Source organism: Prunus avium, chromosome 6 (genome assembly GCF_965620075.1).
Source record: "Prunus avium chromosome 6, drPruAviu1.hap1.1, whole genome shotgun sequence".
In the NCBI taxonomy this organism is placed as follows: Eukaryota; Viridiplantae; Streptophyta; class Magnoliopsida; order Rosales; family Rosaceae; genus Prunus; species Prunus avium.
This window is the reverse complement of record NC_142289.1, coordinates 8,072,098-8,098,842: the sequence shown is the minus strand read 5'-3', so window position 1 is coordinate 8,098,842 and position 26,745 is coordinate 8,072,098. Positions and strand designations below refer to the sequence as shown.

At 37.4% G+C, this 26,745-nt stretch overlaps 3 protein-coding genes and 1 pseudogene across 11 annotated transcripts; 2 read left to right on the top strand and 2 right to left on the bottom strand.

Annotated features, from left to right (window-relative positions):
• The window catches only part of LOC148293587 (low temperature-induced protein lt101.2 pseudogene), an 11,731-nt pseudogene extending 1,499 nt beyond the window's left edge, over nt 1-10,232 (top strand).
• A 2,365-nt stretch (nt 10,233-12,597) lies between these two features.
• RIP2 (ROP interactive partner 3) lies at nt 12,598-17,067 on the top strand. Of its 9 annotated transcripts, none has more exons than XM_088255639.1 (5): nt 12,598-12,939; nt 13,860-13,949; nt 14,101-14,188; nt 14,832-15,012; nt 15,215-17,067. In XM_088255639.1, the coding sequence occupies exons 3-5, from the start codon at nt 14,169-14,171 to the stop codon at nt 16,850-16,852; spliced, it is 1,839 nt and encodes a 612-aa protein (XP_088111765.1). In that variant the 5' UTR covers nt 12,598-12,939; nt 13,860-13,949; nt 14,101-14,168; the 3' UTR covers nt 16,853-17,067. The 9 variants fall into 9 exon arrangements, with proteins under 9 accessions (XP_088111765.1, XP_021816651.1, XP_021816652.1 ...); XM_021960959.2 differs by having other exon boundaries at nt 14,829-15,012; XM_021960960.2 differs by lacking the exon at nt 13,860-13,949.
• A 217-nt stretch (nt 17,068-17,284) lies between these two features.
• Nucleotides 17,285-21,917, bottom strand: LOC110758978 (uncharacterized). Its single transcript, XM_021960964.2, has 8 exons — nt 21,643-21,917; nt 20,855-21,052; nt 20,481-20,741; nt 20,050-20,084; nt 19,871-19,963; nt 19,430-19,580; nt 18,664-19,316; nt 17,285-18,436 (listed from the first exon to the last, which is right to left on the bottom strand). Exons 1-8 carry the CDS (start codon nt 21,770-21,772, stop codon nt 17,720-17,722), a joined length of 2,238 nt encoding a protein of 745 aa, XP_021816656.2. The 5' UTR covers nt 21,773-21,917; the 3' UTR covers nt 17,285-17,719.
• A 1,278-nt stretch (nt 21,918-23,195) lies between these two features.
• On the bottom strand, nt 23,196-26,710 carry LOC110758974 (Tudor/PWWP/MBT superfamily protein). The gene is made up of 2 exons (XM_021960955.2): nt 26,502-26,710; nt 23,196-26,384 (listed from the first exon to the last, which is right to left on the bottom strand). Exon 2 carries the CDS (start codon nt 26,352-26,354, stop codon nt 23,463-23,465), a length of 2,892 nt encoding a protein of 963 aa, XP_021816647.2. The 5' UTR covers nt 26,355-26,384; nt 26,502-26,710; the 3' UTR covers nt 23,196-23,462.
• Between the last annotated feature and the right edge of the window lie 35 nt (nt 26,711-26,745).

Sequence of the window (26,745 nt, the reverse complement as noted above, 5' to 3'; positions counted from 1 at the left end):
GAATATATAGAGAGATGGCAAAAAAGAAAATAAAAAGATTCGGTCGGAGGAAGATGAAAGGTTTTTGCAGTCAATCAGAAAAGTAAATTAAACTCAAGTGAAGTGCACATAAAAAATCACACACACACACACTTATATCTATGTACATTGATTGAAAACTATGAAGTCGCGTCCTTCGAAAGATGCAATGTGAAAACTATGAAGCATCTTAAGGGAGACGCATGTCAAGCAGACCATCGCCCATAAGCGCGTCCTCCAGGAGACGCATGGCACAAACTATGAAGCATCATAAATGATACGCAAATCAAGTAGACCATCGCTCGTAAGCAGCTTCCCCCAAGAGACGCATGGTGAAAACTATTAAGCGTCCTAAGGGATACGCAAGTCAAGCAAACTATCGTCTGTAAGTCACTTCCTTCGGGAGAAATAGGGTGAAAACGATGAAGCGTCCTAAGGAAGATGCATGTGAAGCAGACCATCGCCCATAAGCCACTTCCTCTTGGAGAAATATGATGAAAACTATGAAGCGTCCTAAGGGAGACACATGTCAAACAGATCATCGCTCTTAAGTCGTGTCCTCCGAGAGATGCAGGGCGAAAACTATAAAGCGTCCTACGATAAGCAAACCATCGCCCATAAGCTACATTCTCCGGGAGACGCATGGTACAAATTATGAAGTGTCATAAGGGAGACGCAAGTGAAGCAGACCATAGCCTAGAAGCCGCGTCCTCATTTATGTAGCTACTAGAGTCTCAGACCATGAATTTTCTCTCCAAAATCTCACTCACTTGTGATGATTTTCATTTAACAACATAAGACTTTTAGTTGTTAATGATGGTAAAAATTTAATTATTGTATACAAATTAAAATATAACTAGATCTATAATAATATATATCAATTATGTTATATTTTCTATATGTTGTTTTGTATTTACATTTGGAATATGGTTCCCTATGATTTTGAAGAAGATAAAAAGAGTCAGGAGAATGAGCAAAACTCATTGATTGATGAGGAAAAGAAGAAAAAGAAGAAGTAAGTAAGAAAACTCACCCGGAACATGCAAAAGAAGAATAAAATAGATTATGATGTTGGATGCTGTATGTGTGCAACAAGATGTGCGGGAGCAAATAATCCGACTTCCAATTATAAGGTGTCATGTGGACAAGATGTGTGGGATTCATATTAAATATATTATATATCTCAGTTTTTTGATCGTATAGTTGCTTCGCTTCATAGTTATTTTAGCGGCCTGTACGTAGTTGAGACAAAAAACAAGCTTTAAAATGTTTTTTTCCTCTCTCTCTCTCTCTCTCTCTAAAGACAAAATGAGACATCTACCAAATTTGTCTCCCAATGTTGGTAAGTGAAGATGAAATTTTTTTAACCATTTTATATAGATTTCACTGTTTTTCTGTTGTTGATTTCTTTTTCTCTGTTTAATATTATTAATTAATTGTTAAAAGAATTATTGTGCTTTAGGATGGCGCAGGTGAGAAGAAGAATGGGAAGAAGAAAGGAAATCAAAAAATACTAGAAATCAAGTAAAGAAGGATAAAATGAGGTATTTTGTGGGCTGCTATGCATGTTGTATGACATTCCACTCCTTCCATTAACTGCAGACACATCAGGGAGATAAACACAAGAAGCTGAGGGTTTGTTGCAATGATTGTTCAATGAGGTTCAACTCAAATGCTAATTACATAGACCATTTGAATGAGGTATATATTTGTTCCATTTTTGTAGTTGATTTGACTTGGCTATATATATCTAGATGCATCATTTTATCATATCATTTGGTTTAATTTTTTTGTGGAGCCGTCCACTCAAACTGATGCTTAAAGAGCGAGCAATTGTGCAAGAAGATGAAGAGGTTGTTTGAATTAATATTAGTTTGTTGCTATACAGGATTAAGGTTTAAATAATGTACATATTCCAACATACTGCTTGTTGCAGCTGAAAAATGAGGCAGGGATGTTGCTGCTGAAAAATGAGCGAGCGAAGTTGCTTATTTTTAACGGCATATGAGTTGGACGGAATGTTATATCAAAACCTATAAGGTAATTACTATTGTTAAAGGCATAAAATCTATCTTCAAACAACATAATGGCTTCGCCTGTATGTTATGTGATATGTAATATAGTTTTTGTTTTTGTTGTTGGGTTTTTTTTTTCCCGAGTTGTTGTTGTTGGGTTTTTTTTTTCCCGAGTTGTTGTTGTTGGGTTTGTTATATTAATTATGTCAAATACCAAGATGCAAAATAGTATGATTATCTAGAACATTAGAAAATTGCATTCAATTTTCAATTGTACAAAATGCAATATGCAATAGAAGAAAAATCAAAGTCAAACACACATGAACTCATAATTATTTAATCCAAAAGAAGTTTTTATTATTATTGTTGTTGTTGAGAAAACACATAGGAATATATAGGGAGATGCCAAAAATAAAATAAAAAAACTCGGTCGGAGAAAGATGGAAGGTTTTTGCTGTTAATCAACAAAGTAATTAAACTCAAATAAAGTGTACATAAAAAATCTCTCACACACTTATATATAGGTTTTTGCGTCCTCCGAAAGACGCAAGGTAAAAACTATGAAGCGTCTTAACAGAGACGCAGGTCAAGCAGAACATCGCTCATAAGCCGTATCCTCCGGGAGAGGCATGATGCGAACTATGAAGTGCTCTAAGGGAGACAAGTCAAGCAGACTATTGCCCGTAAGCCACTTCCTCCGGGAAAAATAGGGTGAAAACGATTAAACGTTTTAAGGGAGATGCATGTCAAGCAAACCATCGCTCTTAAGCCGCATCCTCCAAGAAACGCATGTCGAAAACTATAAAGCATCCTACGAGAAGCAAACTATTGCCAACAAGCTGTGTCCTTCGGGAGAAGTCGCGTCCTCATATACATAGCTAATAAAGTCTCAAACCATGAATTTTCTCTCCAAAATCTCACTCATTTGTGATGATTTTCATTCAACAACATGAGACTTTTAGTTGCTAATGCTCGTAAAAATTTAATTATTGTATACAAATTACAATATAATATTTCACAATAAAAAATGGGTTGGTCTTCTTTTTCTTTATTTTTATTAACTAGATCTCTAATAATATATATATATATCCATTATGTTCTGTTTTCTATATGTTGTTTTGAATTTATATTTGGAATAGGATTCCCTATGATTTTGAATAAGATAAAGGGAGTCAGGAGAATGAGCAAAATCCATCACTTGATGAGGAAAAAAGGAAGAAGAAGAGGAAGAAGAATGTAAGAAAACTCACCGGAACATGTAGATGAAGAGTAAAAAAGATTATGATGTTGGATGTTATATGTGCGCCACAAGATATGTGGGAACAAATACATGGCTATATTCAACACACAAGGTAATCTTAAACCTAGCAAAAACACCCAAGAAACTTCACTCTCTCTCTCCTAGTCGATAGCATCCCTAGTCACCGGCCACTCCACTCTCATCTCTCCCACACGGCTAAGTGCCACCACACACGACCCCAGCCACCTGGTTCTCCCGAGGAAAAAACGTCGTACCCTTTTTTAGCTATTGTTTTCTCCTATATACAATCGAACTAACTTAGGCATTGGAGGACCTTTGGACAACACCCACGGGATGTGATCTTTTACTCATGTTTGATTTTATAGGAATTGAGGACGAGAGAGAAAGAAGTTCAAAAGGTGAGGGATCTTCAACCGAATATTCTTCCGTGAGATATTTGCACAGACAAGATGTACCACACATGAGGGCTTGCAAAGTCATCAAATCAAGCACCCCAAGTTCTTCAAGGCTTGTGAAGTGTGTAGGATGAGATTTGCAAGTCATTTGGAGTACCAAGATCATGTAAAAGCTAATTAATTCATATGTTTTGGTTCTATTAAGTCATTTAACTATTAATTTAACATCTAATTAACCTCTTGTTCTTTCCCCTAATTTTTTAGTAGTGCCCACCCAGCCAATGTTGAAGGTTAGAGGCTAGCTAGCCTCCTCAAAGTAGCTCCTTTTTGTTGAATTTAGCTAGCTAATGCTAGCTCATTTTGTTAAATATTCAGCTAGCTTTTATAGACAGTTATATATGTATTGTACTTAATTGGCTAGCATAACCTTGTTGAATTAAGCTAGCTTTTGTAGACATATATATGCATGATACTTAATTAACTTAATATTTAGAATTAATATCTGCCAATTGCCACATACGCATGCATCACTATCTTTATTTTGTTTGGGTTTAATTCTTTAAACTCCTTAGTACCATTGAGTCTTGTCTTAAATGTTTGCTAAGCAGGTTGGGCACGAGAGAGAGAGAGAGAGAGAGAGAGAGAGAGAGAGAGAGAGAGAGAGAGAGATAGATAGATAGATAGATAAATAGAAAGAGGAGAAGAAGAAGAAGACCCTTTCAAATTATAGCATGTTGGACAGGGTACATGGCACATGGCAAGGCATGACACTTTAAAGGCCTCTAATATATACAAGTATATATATAGACATTAGATTAGATGTATAGAGGCCATCTAAAGTCCACAATGCATGGTAAAGGGTCTTAAGCTTCAGCCTCTATCAATTCAAGGTCTTCATCTTCCTAAAAACTATATATATTAATTGTTTATCAAAGAAGAGACAGTTAAATATGATCCAAACTTTATCAATTATATGTGTGCTAGCTGTGTTGCCACTTTTAGTCTATTGAAGATAGTTGAATTTGGAGATTAATTGTTTTACATAACATTAGGGCACTTGGGTAGATACCAAATGTACTAGTGTACTGTGTATGTGTTGAAGTTTGAGTAAGAGAAACTAACTTATGTGTTGAAGTTTAAAATCAATTAGACTTTAGATATGTATATATATGCTGAGCAACCAAACTATAAGTTTTTCATGTCTCTAAACTCCATGTCCTCAAAATGGCACAGTTCTCTTGCATTAATATTTGAGCATTTGTTCTTAAATCCTATGAAGTGTCCTAAGGGAGACGCATGTCAAACAGATCATCGCCCATAAGCCGAATCTTCCAAGAGCCGAGTCATACTTTTTATGATGCCGAACCCGCTTTATTGAAAGCGGTTTCAATGACAACATTTGCTATTGGCTTACTAAGGAGATCCTTTTTTTCTCCTCAAACCATTATTTATAGTAAGTAAGGACTCCCAAGTCTGACAGCTGTTCATTATAAGATATCACAATACTTTGTTAAGTAGCAAAATATGTGGGTCATATGCAGCACAAACAATAACAACAAAGCCCAATTCATCTTCCTGGACATATGCTTATGTATTAATTAGCATACATGATTCAAAGCAAGAAATTTAATGTTGCAAGTATGTCCATACAAATCTTTGAAGCCATCACTTCAAGATCTTCAATTAATAAATAAGAAAGAAGTTCAATAAGAAAATCAAGACAACAAGATCCCCCCTAACCAAGTATTGATTAGAATTAGGGGTGTAAATTGGATTGGAAAATCCGATTCCAATCCGACATTTTCCAAAAAAATCAGACCTCGATACCTCCGATATCTGAAAGTGTCGAAATCCGATTTTTCCGATAAAATTCATATCGGAATCGAAATGTATCTGTAAATTCCGAATATTCCGAACTACTCAGAACTCATTCCGATCCGATTTTTTCCGGAAAATTCTGAAATTTTAGTTATAATTACATTGTTTTTTGTTTATAGGTCTTATATATGTTTTATTTTAGTACTCATATATTCATATATGCTAAACATAGGAGTATATTAATTTAAGACTATTGGAACAAAAAATATATAATTTTTTCCAATAGATTAATTTTAACATAGGAGTATATTAATTTAAGACTATTGGCAAAAAATATATAGTCTTGTTTGGGTCAAAGGTGTAAAATTAAATGACATGGTTCGAAGGGAAACAATTCTGTTTGTACCATATCTGACCCTCCACTCATTCAGTGACATGTGGATTAACGAAACTCCCCAACTGCCCAAGGCTTCTAGCAATCGGTATCGGCTACCGATGATATGGCTTCAGAGCAGCGAACGGTCGATACCACCTAAACAAAGTCCATAATCGGTACCCACTACCGATTCTGCAGAATCAACCTCGAAATGCCTGCCCGAAATATATAAAGACTCATGTCGATCTCGTAGGGCCCTCCCACGAGTCCCACATCGAAATTAAGCACTAAGAGCATACAAAATGCCCTCTATAAAGAGGCTCCTTCACTACAACACAAGGGTAAGACTTTTCAGCTTGACTTTGATATTAGATATATTGTCAACAACAAGAACTCTTAAAAACAAACTTACTTTGGCATCGGAGGGTCTTAGGCTGGTTCCACACCGGTTCCATAGACCTTACGAGTCTCGGCTCCCTTCTATTCAGGATCAGCATCCAAGGACAGGAAGAATCTGCGTCTAACACTCAATCGATCTCAAGATCGTCCACATCACTTGTAAGTTGCACTCATCTCTATCTGTTCAGTTTTAGTGCCAACAAATTCCATGGTCACATAATAAGGGTAAATGTCATGGTCACACACTAGATTAATAGTTGATCCAACAAAATTGATCATGGTTCCAAGGGTAACATTAAATTATACACTAAATTAATAGTTGATCCAATAAAATTGATAATGGTTCAAATGGTTACAATGCCATGGTCACACACTAAGGGTAAATGTCATGATCACACACAAGATTAATAGTTGATCCAATAAAATTAATCATGTTTCAAAGGATAATATTAAATCATACACTATATTAATAGTTGATCCAATCAAATTGATAATGGTTCAAAGGGTAACAATTTCATGGTCACACACAAGGTAAATGCCATAGTCACACTGGATTAATAGTTGATCCAATAAAATTGATCATGGTTCAAAGGATAAAATTAAATTCCATGGTCACACACTAAGGTTAAAATTAAATGCCAATTTCATGATGAGGGTTGCAAGTTATATTAAAATGCTAACATCAATTATGATAAAATCAATTTAACTTGCGACATATGTGATTAAATTATATATATATATATATATATATATATATATAGAGAGAGAGAGAGAGAGAGAGAGAGAGAGAGAGAGAGAGAGAGAAATATACAATAAATTTATAACAATAGTGTTTAATATTACACAGTCCCGATCTCTTGGACCACATGGGTCCAAGAGATTTGTGGTCACTCACCGTTGGATGTAAATTCAACGGTTCACTCACTCTTGCACTCCTTTTAAGAAACTTTTTTGAACCATTGGATTAATATCCAACGGTGGGTGACCACAATTTCTTGGACTCCTGTGGTCCAAGAGATCAGGACTGTAATATTACAATATCCTTCAAACAAAACCAAAAAAGAAAAAATCATCTACATGTGGTATTTTCGAACCTAAGGCCTCTCACTTGCAATTCTATTAACAAACCACCACAGCAAAAGAAGTCCTGGTGAAATACATGTCAACTGAACATATTTAATAACTGATTTGGGGAGTTCGAAAAATATTATAAAAATCTTAGGATGAAACCCCTCGTCCTTTTCATCATCTCAGTTAGCTTTTTCGTTAAAAATGAGGGCATATTTGTCTTTTCATGTGATCCACTCTTCTTCCCCATTCTTTTCTTAGTTCTCAAAAAACAGAAATTGAGAACAAAATAGTTCACACCATAGTTAATTTTTCTCTGTTTTTTATTTTTTATGACATAATACAATAAGAATTTTTCTTTGGCAAAATACTTCAGGTGGGTTTGTGGTCTGGACTATGGGTTTGTGGTTTGGACTTGGGCCTGCAACTCTTGGCACCCCACCCTCTCTCTCTCTCTGTGTGCGAACAAACTAAGAGCCTTGCAGCCCCACTTGGATTGTTCGAATTTTCTTCTTCTTCTTCTTGTGCTTGTGGGTTTGTGGCGTTGAAGGGTTTTGGTGATGATATTCATTTTTTTTTCTTGAGGCCCTTAGAAGACACCAAGTCCATTTTTATAACTTAAATGAGAAATGAATTGGTCATACCTATCATTTCAATATGTTTTTAAAAATTTTAATTTAAAAAGAAAATCTAGTCCTAGTCCAAACATACACCAAACGAAGGACAATTGTTATCTAGTTTAGGCCAGGCCAAGCCAATTCAAGATAGTCCCTTATCATAGTCCATACTAAGACAGTCCTTTGTACCAAATGAGCCCTTATAGTATTAGGTTTTTCTCTCTAAATAAGCGTTATGTGGGTACTTATATAATATATCATGTAAAAATGGACCTATCCATGAAAACCCAAAAAGAAAAAAAAAAACCCCAAAACTTACCAAACAATAAATTTTAATTACAAACTTGGGTTGGGTTACAACTTACCACTCACTAGAGATTGTTTTTTATTGGGTTCTTGTTGGGCTTTCTTCATTCTATTTATGTTATTTTAATTCTTTTGAGGAGGTGGCCTTTCTTAGTTGTGTGAGCCCAACGGATACATAGAGGATCGGATGGAGTAGTTTAGTAATTTTATTTATCTGCCTGGCCTTCCGTTTGAACCACTACAGAATGGGAGGAGTTCCTTTTTTGGTTAACAAAGATCATGATGATGTATGGCATTCTCATAAATTTAGAGTTCAGGATGATGTATGAGCAAATAATGAAGGCATAGAGCTATTTGAATATAAATCTATCTTTGCTTGTGGAAAACATGGATTTCCAGTCATAAGAAAATCTGTTATCTTCCTAATCATGGAGAAGATTTTTATTTTTGACATTATATATGATTACAAAGCATGGAAGCACAGCCTCCGAATTCAAAACCACAAGCCTTTTGGGCTCACTAAATTGCTCCCCCCATTCCATGGCAGAATCAAATTCACCCTCTTCCTCATCCATGAGCCCATGTGCATGATAATGAGCAATGCGCCCTGCAATCACTCTACACACCACAATGGCCTTCCTTGCACACTCTCCTTTCCCAGCACATTCCTTGGCCGCCTTCTCATGTGCCTTCCAACTGTCGTGGACGAACGAAATAGTCCTGTCTCCGGTGTCAAACCCAGAAGCTATTATCCTGCAAACTTGGCAGCATTTCTTTTTACAAATGGTTGAGAATCCATTGATCCCTAAAGAACAAGTAATGGCGGCACCATGGAATTGCAGAAGCTCATTCCCATCAACCACCAACCTCTCCACCCTCTTACGAATCCGATCCTTTTCGTACTTGGATTTCACCGTCTTCCTATACTCTTCAAAACCATGAAGAACATCCAAACTGTGGTGCACCCTCAACACCTTCTCAATTCTGAGGCCTACTTCACCAACCCAACCTGAGCGGATAATACTCTCCACAACACCAATGGAAGGGTCACCTCCAACAAGCTCCAAGACCAAGTTAATGGGTTTTTCAGCTTTTGTCTTTGTGGTTTTTCTGGACTTGCTTGCAGAGGAAGAAGAAGAAGCTGCCTTGGGGCATGATTTTTCCTTGGGTTTTGAAGGCACTTCCTTTCCAATTACAACACCGTGTCGTTTTGAACCCTTTGGTGGAGAAGCAGAAGGGTCTTCTGGTTTTTGTTTTTGTGGGGATCTGGATCTTGGCTTGGGCTTGAAACACTTTATGGTGGAGCTTGGATGGCAAACCAGAGCAGCCAGAGAAGCAGCAATCAGGCACCTTTCCACCATGCTTTTCTTTGTGAAAGTAACCATTGCTGTGCACCAAAGTGCACTAAAAAGATTTTTAAAACTCAAAATCCAAGATTCCAGTCCCAAAATTACGTTAACTTTAAGGCAAAATGGGAAAGTGGCTGATTTAATTGCATGATTTTGGGGTACCAAACCAGACATTAACGTATCATAAATCACCGATAAAATCACATGCCATATACATAAATACACCAACCATTAATGGGCCTTATAGCATTTGGGCCCAAACTCCCTGTTGGGACTAAATCATAAGCCTAAATTCCCAATGAGCAAAACCCACCAAGCATTTTGCTTTATTGGGTTAGTGACACGTGTATAGCTAAGATAAAGTCACATTGTCATTTATTGAATACAAAAAATTGGTGTGTTGTATGTTTAATATTTAATATTAATGCTGATTAATTATTACTAATCATGATTAATATTTAATGCTGCTTTAATTTTTGCGTGTGTTTGTGGGTTGTTGTTTGTGAAATTGCAGGTGCAATTTTGGATCACCCTGTTGCTGATGCTGTTGGGTTATATACCAGGAATTATATTAGCGATTTATGTCTTAGTGAAAAAAAATTTTAACTAACAAGCTAGCTAGGAGCTAGGTTTCTGTTGGATCAAATGTTTACTTCTAGAATTCTAATGCATCAGATCTTTTATTAGTCGTCTGTTTGTGTGATGTGTAAATCTGATAGCCAATTGGACATATTTTAAGATCTAAATGTTGTGAATTTTGATCTTGTTTTATTTTTTTTTATATTTTTTTTTATCATTAGTGATGTTTTCGATTTCCCATAGTTTTATGGATAAATCAGAGCTTCCAAAACCATTTGATGCATAAAAGGGTAAGGGGCAGAGTCAATTTGATTTGATCTGTTTGATTATCAATATAGTATAACATTTTCTCTCCTTACAGAGAAAAAAAAGTACACAACAAGGGATAAGTAAATTTCTCTCTTGTTATATACGAACATTTGTGTATAAACGAGGTTGAGAAATGAGAGTTTTGGGGCTAAAAATATGCTTCCATAGAAGCTTATGTGGATTGATGTACATGACTACATGTTGTGTAGCTAGAATCAGGTTTAATACATAAGCACGTGAATATTGAGAAGAAAAATATCACTAAATTAAGAGCCAGTTCTTTTATAGTATTATGGTGTTACAAATTTCTAAATTCAACAAATTGAAAGAGGAAAAACACAATACAGTCAACTCCTTCATAACATTAGATTAACCAAGTGATGACCACTTACCAAATGAGTTCCACAAACTCCATAATACTGGACATCATTTAAGTTGTAAAACCAATTGAATAATTGTACATTAGTAGTTAGCATGATAAAATAAAATATATTGCAAATCTGTCAGTTAAGCAAAGGCAATATTATTTCCACAGCAATTTGAGAATGATGTAATTTACAGACAAAGATCCCTCTCTCCCTACCCTCTCCTTATCTGATTTTGATAATTGTACAAGCAACAGATTATTAATTGGATGCCTAGCTAACCTAGTTTCTGCAGACTAGTAGGCTAGTAGCTGTTTAAACATGCTATCAGTGGAGTCTACAACAACCAAAGCCATGTTTTCTAATGCATTTTCAGCAATGAGTGTGACTTTCCCTTGCTTTTAAAGGGTCTTGCTTCTGTGAGTTGCTTTCCTCTTCATGTTCAAGGAAAATGATCAAAATTATAAGCTATTAAAATACCAACTTGCTTTTATTGCAAAGAAAGCAAAGGCATAGACTAAACATATGAATATAATAGTGCCCTACAATAGAGGGCATGTGCCAATACATGGCCTATTAAAACCACTCACATTTACACTAGAAGAACACTTCACACCACTTATCTTATGAAAACTGTCTTCCAATGTTTGCACATACGCTCAAAATGATTGATCATGGAAAAGGAGGGCCTACAATTTGGGCACATAAATAACTGCAAGTACAAAGATGTATGGCTATTTTTGTTCTGTGTTTATATCTTAGTTTTGGTGGTTCATTGGTGTAATTTTGGGGGGACCCCCATGAAGCAGGGACCTACCTCATTACCAGCCATTTTGTGTCCACAAAGCAGGTGGCTTAGTACATGTCATGTTTGAAAATACAGCCATGACCTATTTAAACTATGTCTCATTAGTCATTAAATATTGATTACATTGACCCAGCATGAGTCCTAAGTCAAGGGGAAGGTAGTTAAGATTCCAAGTAAAGCTTGGGGATCAACCGAAATGGGATCTGCACATTGGCTAGTTTATAGCAATGGAGTCTCAAATCATGAAGAAAACTATAAAATGGAAGCTTTGAACAAACCCAAGTGTGTCCCAATGCTTGTGCAAACCAGCTGTTAAGAGGTAGATATGTGAAGGATATACTTAATTCAATGAACCAATTTCAAAACACATGGAAATTGAGAGAACAACAACTCTTTCTTATTTTAAGTAATTATAGCTTCAAACTCTGATTAATTAATACTTCTAAAATGGATCATGTGTAATCCCAAAACCTATTAAAGCACGAGAGCATTGTTAGCATTACTTATTCGCAAGTCCTTATTGTATGGTTGGTTTATATCAATCAACGACTAACAGTTATGCATATGTACATGAATAATGTACGTTAACATTTTTTAAAGCGTGATTAGTTATACATCATAGAGCGCACCTAAGATTCGTTTTATACTAAAAAAAAATAATATATAAAATAATTGAGAGAGCAACACAATTATGCATAGGCAGACCTAATAGAAACAAATCATTGGGGATTAGTTTAAGACGGAGCACAGGATATTACTATAATAAGTAAATTAACCATTTGTTTTGTATGTTGGAACTTGGGTTAGTGCTGGACATTGAGCTTTTCTCTTCACCCAAAAACTATTTAGGTAGCTGTAGCAATCAAATAGGTAAGTAAGAGGACCCATCACCATACCCATGTGATTGGGAGCGTGAGAGAGAGCGTTGAGTAATTGGAGCGTGACGCCAAAAACATCTTCTATAGCGAAATAGCCATTGCTTTGCTCTGTTGCTATCTTCCCTCCCTCCACTGACAAAAACAAAGATATGAAGAAAAATAATCTCACTCACTTGGGAAGTGGGCACACAGAAACAGCTGCTGAAGAAGCTACCAAACCCTCCCAATGCTGCAACACAAAACCAAGCAAACACTAAGGTTTTCTGCCATTTTGAAAAGCTCTTTTTTTTCTAGTTCATAAACCCAACATCAGCTAATTAGTACTACTAAGCAACCTGAGGTATATAGCCACCCCAGTTGGACACAGAGATCATTCTGGTAAGAGCAAACTTTTGGTTCTCATTTCCAAACATTTCCCATTTTATATTATCCTCTTTAACTTTATTCTTCTCTTTCTTTCTTTCCTTCTATTAAAAATGTGTTAGCTTTTGTGGGTTTAAAGGGCTTCTCTTTGTCAATTTCTGGGTTCTCTTGCTTTTAGTTTGTTCTTGTGTTTTTTCTTTTGTTTTCTCAAATACTTAAATGTCTGGGGAACTTGTGGTTTTGAATGAAAATGTGGGTTTCAGTTGAGCTGAAAGTTTCTTACTTTGCAACCTCTGGTTCGTAAAGCAGTCTCTGGATTTTGAAGGTTTGACAGTGAAGAAGAGCTGAAGTGTCTTTCTTTTCATGTTTTGCTTTTGAAGTGTTTTGGCTTAACCAAAAATATCATTTTTTGTGTGTGGATTTTGCGAAGCATAAAGCTCCTATTTCCAGTGTCTCTCTTTGAGCTATTCATGTGCTAATTTGCTTTAGATCTGCGATAGAACCCAGTGTTCCACGGATCTAAGCGTTTCATCAAATGGGGGCGGTACTTAGTAATTTAGGATAATTGAAGAACACTTCAAATCATATTTGCTTGCATTGGTGCATTTCCAAAAATATTTTGTTATTGCTTTTTAATTTTAAGAAAGATTGGATGTCGTCAAATAAACAGAAATGGTGTCCATTTGTGCTCTGCTGGGTCCAATATGCCCACAATCAATTACATATTAACACAAGGGCCCTGCTTTCATCATGAGCATTTATGCAAAATAAAAAATAAAAATTGCCAATCCTACGTGGTTATTGTCGTCATTTTCTAACCCTTCTTGCTCCTTTGTTTCTTTAATCATTTGTCTGGGACATAGTATAAGTACTGAGTAAAAGGGTGGGAAAATGAGAAAAAGGTGGTGACATGGTTTGCTTAATGAAACTTGCAGGTGCAGCTTTCTTTTATTTTACTTCTGAATATTTTGCGGGTTTGGTTGGTAGTAGTGGTGTTAGTTTCTGTGGACTTTCTTTTAAGGCAGGTGTGTTGTTTGTTTGCTTGTTAGGTTTTGTACTAAATACGGATCTAAGGTGGCCATCCTTTGTGACCCCTTTGCTTGTGTTTTTTGTGCATATATAAGATATTCTCTTTAATGTTTCTTCTCAGCCAAAGGTTTCTCTGAACTGCTTCAGGTGTTGTGGGTCAGGGGATTTGAAAGGGAGACAACACAATCAGCACTTTTACCAAATAGATATACAAGATGCAGACACCAAAAGCAAAGTAAGATTAACGTTTATTGGCTTCAATTATCAGTAGATTAACATTTATTTGCTTAACTTTTAGTGTTCTCATAATCACCATTAGTTTCCGAATTATGCGTAACTATGCAGATAAGTTGTAATAATAGAAAAGCAATAAAGTTTTGAGCAGTAATTTACTTTGAGGTAGTAAAGTGTTCATAAAACTCATGTGAGTTTTAACTGAATACAAAGTATCATCAAAATTAAAATGCTGATTTGCAAGGTATAATGCTATAGAAGTCCATATTTTCTCTGCCTAGATTGTATATCTCTCTGCATCTGAAATGTAAGTTAGACAAATCAAAGAAGGTGCTTTGGAGAATGTTTGTTATGCATCATATCCCTGTGGGTTTCAAAGCAGCCCGCCCAATGCTTGTGTAAATTGTGATTATAAGGTCGGTGCAAATATTGTTGAACCCACTTGAAAGAAAATTGTATTAGCAAGAGTTTCCTAATTTAGCGCTCGTGGTATAATTTCTGAAAGCATAATTAAGGAAAATATCTTTTTTCAATCTTTCATGTTCTTGATGGGTTTTTGGCATCAACTTTTGCAACTTATCATTTACTATCAATGTTTGATGCATGTCGTTTAATGTGTATATCCCTTTCCTATTTGACAGCAGAATTGGATCTTTGGAAGTTCCTCAAAGGAAATCTCCAGCAACACCTCGAACTACTCATCAACTCAAGAAGCCTGGATCGGAGCCTGATTCAGTATCCTCTCCTAATGTGGCAACTAGGACGCCGAAAAACAGAAGCCCAAAAGTCATTGAGCGCAGGTCACCACGAAGTCCAGTAGCTGAGGTATTCCATGATAACTTTTGAGTTATGACTAGAAGGTTCTCTAGTTTTTCACTTATCATACTTGCCAAAGCTAATGCATCCAATACTGTTCAACTGTTTTTGATCATCTACCTTTTTTTTATCTATGAAGATATCATAGTTTCTTTTATGCCTTATTTTACTTGTGGATTTCTCATTGACTGCCCCTTTTCCTGGGTTTGAGCTTCAGAAGAAGCAACCAAAAAGAGTGTCAGATTTGGAATCACAACTTACTCAACTCCAAGAGGATTTGAAGAGGACAAAGGACCAGTTGAACTCATCTGAGTCACTGAAGAGGCGATTCCAGCAGGAGGCTGAAGAAGCTAAGAATCAGATATTGGCCATGTCTGCAAAGCTTGAAGACTCCCAACAGCAACTGCAGGAACTTTCTACTTCTGAAGATGCTCGTGTGCAAGAGCTTCGTAAACTTTCTCAGGATCGGGATAGAGCATGGGAGTCTGAACTTGAGGCTGTCAAGAAGCAGCGTTCAATGGATTCCACTGCCTTGGCTTCTGCCATAAATGAAATTCAGAAACTAAAGGGTCAGCTGGAAAGGGTGGCTGAGTCGGAAGCCACCCAAAGCAGGCATGCAGAGTCAGCATATGCTGAGATACAGACCTTGAGAATGGAACTTTCCGAAACTCTTTCCCTCGTTGAGAAATTGAAAACTGAGCTCAATGATTGCAAAGACTCTGAAGCCCGGGCCCTAGAAGTTATACAAAACACTCATATGCAATTGGAAGCCGCAAATGCAACCATAGAAATGCTAAAATCAGATGGGATCAAAGCCACTGAGTCTGGCAACTCGTTATCACTGGAGTTGGAGCAATCCAAAGCTCGAGTTAAATCACTTGAGGGTCTTGTTAGCAAGCTTCAGGCAGAACTGATTAATAGGAACAATGTAAAACCTGTTCAGGAAGATGAAGAAAATGAAGAAAGAAAACAGTTAAAAGCAGAGGTGAATTCTTTGAAATCTGAAGTGGGTCAATTGAAATCTGCATTAGAAGCAGCTGAGGTCAGGTACCAGGAAGAATATATTCAGAGCACATTGCAGATTAGAAGTGCATATGAGGAAGTTGACAGTGCAAAATCTGAATCATCCCAGAGGGAAGCTGAACTGACAGCAGAACTGAAGAAAACAAAGGCTCATATTGAAGAATTGAGAGCACAGCTGATGGATAAGGAAATTGAATTGCAGAGTATATCAGAGGCAAATGACAGGGTGGCCTTGAAAATTGAGAAAAATATATCAACTGAAAATGAATCTGAACTTGCACTGGAGCTAAAGAAGTCAGAGGCTGCAGTGGTAGAGTTGAAGGCAAGTTTATTGGATAAGGAGACGGAATTGCAGAATATAGCTGAGGAAAATGAAATGCTCAAGATGAAACTTGAAAATAAGGAAATGGAAAGGAATAAAGTTAATGATGAGGCTGTTGTTTGGGCAGAAGCAGCAAGGTCTGCCGAGCGCGAGGCTCTGATGAAACTTGGATATTTAACAGAGGAAGCAGATAAAAGTACCAGGAAAGCTGAACGGGTGACTGAGCAGCTGGATGCGGCACAGAATGCAAATATGGAAATGGAGGCTGAGTTAAGGAGGTTAAAGGTGCAGTCAGATCAGTGGAGGAAGGCCGCCGAGGCAGCAGCTGCCATGATTTCAACAGGAAACAATGGGAAACTTGTGGAGAGAACAGGTTCTCTTGATAGCTCCTACAACCCCCTGAGTTCACCTTATTCAGAAGACCTGGACGATGACTCACCGAAGAAGAAAAATGGGAACATGTTAAAGAAGATTGGGGTGTTGTGGAAGAAGGGCCAAAAGTAGATGGAATTATGTTGCAGGTTTGCTTGATTCAGTATGTTCTGTTATTCTGTTCTCTTAGTTTTTATCTTGACAGGCATTTTGAAGGATGCTAGGCTGCTAGCACCTGAGTTTTATATGGCTATGAATATGGATATGGATAGACTTTATCAATGTTGTATCTTATTTTGAGTCTTTCCATTTATGTTATAAAAAGCAGTGGGGTATACATTTTATTATGCTATTTGAGATGATATGAAACTCCATCTGGTGTATCAATTGGCTAATGAATTTCATGTGATGTGTGAGAACCGATAAGCATTTGGCTAATTTACCGAATGAGAACGTTTGGCCCGAGACTTTAAAACAAAAATTTTACCTTGTTAGATACCTAATCGCTTAGAAATGCTCTTTTAGGCATCAAATTAACCAAAACCAAAACGAAAAAAATGTGCATAATGAAACAGACAAACGCACACTAACATTTAATTTCCAGTTGAAGTGCGTTGTTGATATATGCACTAAAGAAACAATTTACAATACAAACGGAGGGACACAACCAATTGCAAAGTCCTAGAAGACAATCCTTCCTATGTGACAAGACCAACTACAGTCATAACATTTCACCATGCACCATCAAGAGACGAGATGGCAACATCAACAACATGATATAACTCAAATATAGCTTCTACACTGCTGCACTATATCAGTTTATTCCCTTTTGAGAAGAGGCAAGGTGATCGTTGAAACACTGAAGCAACCCACATGTTGCCAAGTAACTTATAATAAAATGATACTCTTTTGGTGGCCTTAAATAAAAGACAATCAATAAACACCCCTCACATCACCGCTCAAGAAACACCAGCATTATCTTCACAGCTGAAATTGAGTTTAGGAGAGAGAATCAGGAGCAAGCATTTGCTGAGTCTCCACCTGTATGTCCATAGCTCCGACTTGTCTGCTCAAGCCATCAACCAAATCTTCGATATGAGATCTTTCCGTCTCCTTCGCTTTACGTGGTTCATATGTTGCATCTTCACTTACTTTCTCAGAAGGGGTTATTTTGTCAGCATCACAAGTGGAACTTGAATCAGAGATAGTAGCAGACCCTCCATCAATAGGAGTGACTTTTGCAGCCTTTACATGGGAATGACCCTTCAATGCTGGGCTCACTTTATCTTTTGAAAAAACAAGGCAGTCATTCGGCTCTGCAGCACAGTTTTCTTGCTCATCAATGTCAATAACATGTCCTTCAGTTCCAACTTTCTCATGCTTCAAGTGATTTTCTCTACCAGATTTACGAGACCCTTTACTTGGAACTTTTGGAGATATGCTGTTCCTTGAGGGACTAAAGACCTTCTTTGCAGCATTTGATGCTTGCTGAAGTGGTTTTGGAGACTTCAGTTTCGCATTAAAGGATGTATTTTGAGCATCAGGTTTTTTATTCCCTAATTTTGCCACAATTCTAGCAGGTTGAAGCTTTCCCTGCTTTGCCTTGTTTTGGCCCCCACCTTGGGTAATACTTCGTGCCCCACTTTTAGGCAAGCCACTAGGTACGACGGGATGAGGCTGCGTACTTCCATTGGGAGAGGGCAATGCTGACTTCACCTGCATAAAGTAAAAAACTATGTAGGTTATTTAAAAGAGGAAACAAAAGAAAGATAAGAAGGTTTGCTAACATAAGTTTCACCACATTCACCAAAGATTACTTCTAACTTATTTAGCCTAGGCCTTCTAGTAGCAGTGTAGTTTATCTTATTCAACTCAGGAACTGACTTGAAACAATAACTTCCCATCTAGAACACAACGATCAAAAGAGGCAAGGAAAAACGAACCCCGTCAAAGAAGCCAATTTTTGGTGATGGCAATCGTAATCCGGAAGGTTTTGAAGCTAGAGGAAGTGCACCATTTTTTTCGATTGGAGCTTTCACCGCACACTGACTAAGTAACTCAGTGACCTGAGTCTCATCTCCAGTTGAGCTTTGATCATAAGCATAGTTCTGCAAATCCAAAATCTCCGGTGGATCACCATCTACAGAGCCGCTTTTGGAAGATCTTATGTCAAGGCTAGCTCTTGGACTGTATGACAATTTTTTCAAAGTCGAAATTGATGATGATGACTCTGAGGACCATTCGCTGACAGAGCTAGAAGGTGATGTGCAAGTGAGCAGCTTTGTCTCCAGCACCATATTAGTTGACAGATGAGATTTCCCAGACTGACTTTTATTTCTCGGTTCAATTCGTGATGGTGTTTCCCAGGTTGAACCAGAGGAAGGTGGATTACCAGTCCTGGAATCAGTTTTTCTTTTGGAGTTGAAGGGAGATTTACCAATGTTGTTAGATGAAGTACTACCAGAACTTTCAAATGAGGAAGAAGCTACTTCTCTCTTGGCTGTGGGTGAAGAACCCAAGGATGATCTAGATAATGGTCCAGGACGAGGCACAAGTCGTGAACTTAAGGGTATTTTTGGCAATGGAGCCCCTCTACCTGCAATGATCAAATTAGGTTCAGAGAGTGACAATTTAGACCACAAGTAAAAACTGCTCTGCCTCTAAGGAAAAAAAGATGAATAAATCTGACCAAACGGAAGTTCTTGTTACCAGTTGCGCTTTTGACATTATCCTTTTCCATTTTCATAAGGTTGCCACCCAGAGAAGCCCTCTTGGTTAAACCTGTTGGGCTAGGATTAGGCTTCCCTAAAACCTTTGTTCGCTTCAAAAGGGATGTAGTTGACTCTCGTGCGGAAACAGACTTCATTTAAAGAAGAAAAGAATTGTGTCAATTACACAATATCAAGGTCAGAACTCGTTTTCATAAAGTTTAACCATCTGTTAATCAGCATAACAGTCAAGTATTATTTCTGCAATTTTGGATCTAAATAGCACGAATAGCTTCATAAGTTGGTTGAATCATCATTATATTTTAAGAGTTATATCTCAGTAGCATATATTACATTTTTAACTGCTTATTACAACAGTGAGTCATTTACATGGTATAGCATGGTTAGCAATGATATTTTAGAGCATTATCGCGTTTCATACCTGTGATATTTGTGGACATGTAGATAAATTTTTCATTTTCCCTGGTTTTTGCACATTGATACTTGGCTTCTTAGATGGAAGTCTAGGAATCACCTGAAATTTTACACCATTATCTCAGATATTCATATGATCTTATCATTATCATTACAATGAAGCTTCCAGGCATTAACTAAGCTTACCTTATCTTGAGAAGCAAAATCTACCCCCTTCGAAGCTGAAAAACGGAAAAGTTTAAGGAATAAGTCTCCAAAGAAAATATAGGCTGGTAAGAGAAGTGTGAAGGCAATGGCACCATGAAGGTTTCAATAATTTATCTAAGTTCCCTTAATATAGGTATTATCTATACCAACACCACCATTACTTCTCCATAGAGAGAGAGAGAGAGAGAGAGAGAGCAAAGTAAAGAAATCAATTAAATTTCTCCTATCCTGCCAATGTTCTAATTTATTTCTAAAATTAAATTGCTTCAAGAATAGGGAAAAAATAGAAGAAACAAGTAAATTTGCGGCATCTGCTCTGCAACCAAGCAGAAAACTTCAAGCATATCAACCAGACAAAGCAACACTCCTTTTTGTTATATACCAAATACAAGTTATAGAAGTATACTTACAACCACTAATTTTGGTTGCTGTTACTCTCGAACCCTCCATACTTTCATCCACTACACTGGATGCTTTATTGGATTTCTGGATTGAAGCTCTTACATCTTCAAACAAATTGGCCTCAATACTTTCTAGGGTCAAAGTATCACTTTCTAATGTGGAGATTGAATCAGTGGATCTATGAATTTCCTCTTGAATTCCAGGTAACATATGTTTTCCACTCTTTTCTCCTTCAATCATGGTAGACAGCTCTTCAGGATCCAGAACACCTGAATTCACAAAATGTGTATCCCCCGCCATGAATTTGAATGTGCAAGACAGAAATGACCAAAATGACATTGACTTATAAACTTCTGAATATCAAAACTAAACACAAGCCCACCTGCACTGGTGAAAAAAGCACTATCCCAAGCTAAACTTTTGCGCAAATTGTACTTGCCACTTCTCTTTGTCATTTCTGGTTCCAATGACTCAGAGGGTTGAGTTACTTGCTCGCTTAGCTCAAGGTTTTCAGGCACGTCCTCCAATTTGTTAGCAACCATAGCCTCAAACAACTGAAAACTTATGTTTTCCTGATCTTCTGAATATCACATTGTGAAAAATTAGGTTAGATGTCACATGAACCTTGCAAATAATCTAAAATCATTGGATAATCAGGGCAACAATATAGAAATTATAATATCACAAAAGGGCACTTTTCTTTTCCTCTCATCCCTCGGGCCTAAGCCTCTGCACAAGATACTTGTATAGCATCATATATGCAAGACTTGAAGAAAATCATTTTGAGACCAGATAGAAAACCAACAAACATAAGGTGTTTCTGCACTAAGAAATCAATTTGTTGTACAAACTTAAGCTTTCATGTTCTGATTCAACAAGTAAAAATGTAAATTTGCCATTTTTTTTCATTTCAATAACATTAGAATCAGCTATGGCCTACATATAGCAACCCAATAAAGTATCCAAAACTTACACATCGAAAGCGAAAAAAAAAAAAACTTGCCGCAAAATTCATCCAATATCAAACAACAAAGGCATTAATTAAAGCATTCGAGCATAACACGAACTAGATCAATCAGCTCCGAAGAAACACTCCAATTAGTAACAAAACCAGAAATAAATTGTAAAAAAAAAAAAGAGAGAAGAAAATTTGCTAAATTGCAAGAGCACCTGAAATTGAAAACCGGAGGTCTCCAGCATAGGAATTGATGAGCGAATCGTCCTCAGACGAGACGTCGATGAGACTGAGGCGTCTCTGCTGCACATCGGCCTTCTTGTCTCTCAACTCGGTTTCGTCCATCTCGGAGCTTAAGCGAAATCGAATCGGACTGGATCGGGGTTACAGTGATGGAAGGAAGCGCAGGTCGTTTTTTGTGTGGAGAAGGTGAAATATTTTGAACTTCACAGAAGCGGCGGTTCAAATTTGGAAAAAAAATCGAATAAAAAAATGGAAGTTTATATATGTGTCGCGAAAGTGATATAATGGGAGCGTGTCTTGTGTGTACTTTGTTCTCACTGGAATAATCGTGTTTACTCAATGCATGCACACCGAGTGATGGGCCCTGATAAGGCCCATAGGCCCATCTCTTCATTTGAGAAACTTTTTCTTTTATTTCTCAGTCTCTCATTCTCTCATTCTACTCTCTCTTTAAAAAATAAAAAAAATTTATAAATATTCTAGCACTTCAAAATAGTTATCCTACATAGAAAAATGGAGTAATTGAGATTTTGAGATTGCATTCATAATTCAATAGTAGCTCCCTTTTGAAAAAATTGAAAACGAGAATAACCGTTTTCATGGTCAAAAAATATTCTTATATTATGTGACCAATTTTATGAGACCATGATCTATATCTATATATATAAAGCAAAAGGCAGAGAATGGTGAAACATTCAAAATACCAAAAAATGCCCTTGGTTAATGCAAACATTAAGAATTGAAATTATTAATTAAATGAGGATAATATGGTAAATTCACACTTTTTCATATTTAAAAAAATTAAAATTAAAAGAAAAATCAGATAATGGCCTATTTTTATGGAACATAACTACCCATTATCTTTTTTAATTCTAAAATAAATTTTAATTTTTTTTTAAAAAAGCCTCTCGCAGGCGCGGAAGCGCGTGCAGAGAGGCTAGTATATATAAAGCAAAAGGCAGAAAATGGTGAAACATTCAAAATACCAGAAAATGCCCTTGGTTAATTTAAATATTAAGAATTAAAATTCTTAATTAAATGAGGATAATATGGTAAATTCACAATTAAAAACAAAATCAGATAATAAATCCTACTTTTGTGGAAAATAACTACCCATTTTTTATTTTCTTAATTCTAAAAACTAAAAAAAGAAAATCAATTGGCACACGCGTGAGCGTGTGGCAAGGGGCTAGTTATAAAGAAAGTAAAATAAGAAATGGTCTATGGTCACATGACCAATTTTAAGAGAGACCATGATTATGGAGAAAGTAAAACAAGAATTTCTCTATGGTTGTATTCAGCCATGGTCCCATGCCTAGTTTTGGCCATGTCCATGGCTGAAATCACTTGTTCTTCAATTTGTTGTTTATCACTTTTTACTTTTTATTTTTGGTCAACTAATAATTTTACTTTTAAATAAAAAAGATAGTGGAAGACAGAATAAGTCCTTTTAGGTGTAATAGAAAAGATTAAATCTATTCCGATCATAGAAATGAGACTCAGAGATAGGGTTCAAACATCTGATACAGAGCAAGAGAACTGTAATATTGCACCAAATTAACTGATACTTAGAGCCGATTAGGGAATAAGCTACATGGATTAGGGATGTACATATATTGGTTTGGCCTTCTTCCTAGCAATTCCCACAAGAATATTGAGTCAACTACCCAAAACCCTATGGTTTCTTGCTTGCAAATTTGGTTAAAGAATAAATTGAAAACGAACGGTAACTTCTTTCACGAGATTTGATACAAAGCGTGAGCTCACTCATTTCATTAAAGTTTGAGGCATCTTAGTTAGCTGCATTGCCTTCCAGAGATGTTGCAGGTTTTCTGCCTCGCTTTGTCGCATTGGGAGAAGGAGATGCTTTACTTGGTGTAGGCGGCAAAAACTTGAGCCGGTAACTGACAAGTGAAGGTCCAAACGTACTGTATTTTCCAGTACTGCTGAAAGCTGTTTCAGCATCAGAACGCCTCCTGAAAACCACTGTGGCCCGGCTACTCTTCCTCAGCACTTCAGTCAAGGGCCCATAGCAGCTAAATATTTTGTTCAGATTCGCTTCTGAAGGGACAGCCTCCAAGTCTGTAAATTTCAAGATCAGGGCTGTAGGTGAGAGATCTTTCTCACAACTCTCACTCATGTGAAGGGCTGGCTTTGATGTTTCCAACTCAAGATCTCCACTACCAATTTTCTGTTCAGGATCCAAATTGGGATTCAACTCAAGACTTGATTGTGGTTCAGCGGTAGAGGTATCCTTATCGGTTGGAGCTCCAGGCACTAACTCTCCATTTTGATTCTTGAGTGATGGTTGCTCATGAGGAATTGCTTCTGTCTCAAATTTTTCAGTAATGCCTGAACTGATTGATTTCTTCCCAGTCCTGGCTGATTTCTTGCCCAGCTTACCACCAAACATTTGGTTTAGAGACAGTTGATGCTCCTCTGGACCAGGACGGTCCAGGCAGATGGTATTCCTAAATTCTGAGAAGCAAGTTATCGTGGAAGTCAAGAAGCTGTATTCGTCCATGGGATTGATAGCAGCCAAGTAGAGCTGAGACAGCATCTCATGAGGAGATGGGTACTCCCTTCCAGCCAGCTTTTCAGTTTGTGCTTTCTCTGATACAGTTTTTACTTTGCCTTTATCCTGAACTGCACCTTCTGTGGACGTTGCATTGTAATTCTTGAGTATCGGACTCAACCCACTTAGTTGGCTTGCAACCCTACAGATCCTATCTCCAACTCTAAAAGCCTGTTTATTTTGTAGAGAATTACTATCAGGCCCTGTTGATGAATCACTCCTCCATTGCTTGACTGCCGAGTCGCCAGCCAAAGAATCAACTGCCTTCCGTTTCTTACTGGAAGACTGTGAAATCAATTCACAGCCAGAATTCCCTTCTGATCCATTCTCACTCGTTGAAGTGGACAAATACTTCTCAGCCACTACATCAGACAAGCTTTTCGCCTTCTTACTTGGGCGCGTACTATCTCCAGATATGTGCTTGCGCTTGCGTGATGAGTTATCTGTACTTTTTGATTTCTCCATCATATCATCATCCTTATTTACTGGAAGTACATTTTCAGTTACTTCACCATTGTGATTCTTTTCCAATAGCAAAATGTCAGCATCATCCAGCAACCCACCAAGCATATTGAACTCTGGCAGCTGAGAATAACCCTTCCAGCGATAGAAGGCTAATAATTGGGCCCGTGATGTTACAAGTTCTAGTCTATCAGCTCTGCTATATGGAAACCGAGCCAATTCTTTTATAAACCTAATGAGTTTCACAGGTTCAAAAGAAGCCGCACTTAAAGAACTGTCACCACCATCTCTTCTACTTGCTTCTTCCCTGATCCCAGCATTACTAATTATCTGAGTTTTCAGTTTTGAATATACGTCTTTGGATATGCAAGAACAGGCCAAGCCAAACTCTACCCGTCTTGAGACTTCATCCAAAGCACAAGCAATTGCATCTTGGAATTCTTCTATATCACTCTGCTTCTCCATCTGAGAGAAGTGCTTCAAGAAGGGCTTAATCTTTGGTGCTTCATTCCAAGCAAATGTTTGATCCCAAAAATATGCTATCAGATAAGTGCCTTTTTTAAAATACTTATTTGCCTTCTCTGATGAAGCCGAAGGATCACATATCTGACCAGGCCACCAGGGATGACTTCTTACTTTGCCCCATACTAGATCAGAACCATGGAATTCTAGTTCTGAGGAAGTAGATTTTCCATTTACATCCATTGACACATTCCCATCTGTTCTCGTACTAGGGTTTGAATCAATAACCATACTGGACAAATTAGGCCCGTTTTCAGTATTCTTAGAAACCCATGGAGCATCATCACATGTCAATTTATTTTCATTGGTCTGCGCTTCTTCATCAACTTCCAAGGCCTGATTTTCTAGTCCATCACTGGTTAACCTCTCAGAGTGAGAACTCACATTCAAGTCTTTGTGATGCAAAGACTCATTGTGGTTGACAACTTTCTGGTCCACAGCTACGATGTCATCTGTTACTTGTCCAACAGATCCTGTAGTTCCCAAAGACTCTAGCTTCACATTGTCCTGCATAGAACTTGAAGCATCAAGACTCTGCTCTCCAGCTTGGCCCTGCTCCACATTTTGACCCCTTTCCTTCTTAACATAAGCTATCTCAGCTGCTAGAGCAACGTCCTCTTCTTTGTCATCTCTCATCAAGTCATCCGTTCCATGAACTGCTACATTCAGCTTCGCCTCATCTCCATCCACAGCAATTTCACTTTCTGCACATTCCCTCGAAATCTCATATTTCCCTTTATCCTTTTCGAAACTGAATGAACTTTCGACACTCCTAAAAGTATCCTCAGATTCCAAGACCAACCCTTTATTATTTGCTGCAATCCCATCACCCCCTGCACCAAATTGAGGTCCCTCCAAACCCTCTCTACCTTCCCCGCCATTAATCCCGACCTGTGACGAAACAACGCTTCCTTTCTCCTCAGTATCTCTATCTAAAGATCCTATTTTCACTTCAGAATCTTCAACTATATTTACCAATTCACCTTTTGGTTCTTTTCCTTCTAAACCCTCATTTGTTCCACCATCCCCTACTTCAAGGCCCATATCACCAAGTTCTACTGGCTCAGAGAGATTAACCCCATCGTCACTTGGGTCAGACAAAACGACGTCGGCGTTCAGGTCCATAGAGTCAGATACAGTCAAACGTATAAAACCCTAGAAACCAGAATGAATGAATATTCTGTCTATAAATAGTCAATAAACCCTAATCATGGAGAACTGTGCACAAATATCGAAACCCAAGCTGATGAGAGACGAATGGAAACAAAGTACCTTTCGGGCTTGCTCCGTCTGGTGGCTTGAAATCCTTCAATGTGTCAAATGTTTTAGGCCTCCATTTCAGAGCCGAACAAAGAGTCTGTGGTTTTCCGTTTCAAATCGATCACACGAAGACGACCCGGAAATCTTCCGAGGACACGTGGTGGAAATCGGCGGGAGTTGTGTGGTTTATTTTGGGCGAAAAGTTGTAAGCAATTAAATCTGCTGCCGCCTTGGTTTGGAAAGTATTAAGATCAAT

Coding starts and splice junctions, on each gene's coding strand:
- LOC110758974 (XM_021960955.2), bottom strand. CDS start 26,354: ATGGACCTGAACGCCGACGTCGTTTTGTCTGACCCAAGTGACGATGGG.
- RIP2 (XM_021960957.2), top strand. CDS start 14,169: ATGCAGACACCAAAAGCAAA. Junction 14,189..14,828: donor ATGCAGACACCAAAAGCAAA/GTAAGATTAACG, acceptor CCTATTTGACAG/CAGAATTGGATCTTTGGAAG. Junction 15,013..15,214: donor CACGAAGTCCAGTAGCTGAG/GTATTCCATGAT, acceptor CCTGGGTTTGAG/CTTCAGAAGAAGCAACCAAA.
- LOC110758978 (XM_021960964.2), bottom strand. CDS start 21,772: ATGGACGAAACCGAGTTGAGAGACAAGAAGGCCGATGTGCAGCAGAGA. Junction 20,085..20,480: donor AGCAACCAAAATTAGTGGTT/GTAAGTATACTT, acceptor TCCGTTTTTCAG/CTTCGAAGGGGGTAGATTTT. Junction 19,581..19,870: donor CATGTCCACAAATATCACAG/GTATGAAACGCG, acceptor CTTTAAATGAAG/TCTGTTTCCGCACGAGAGTC.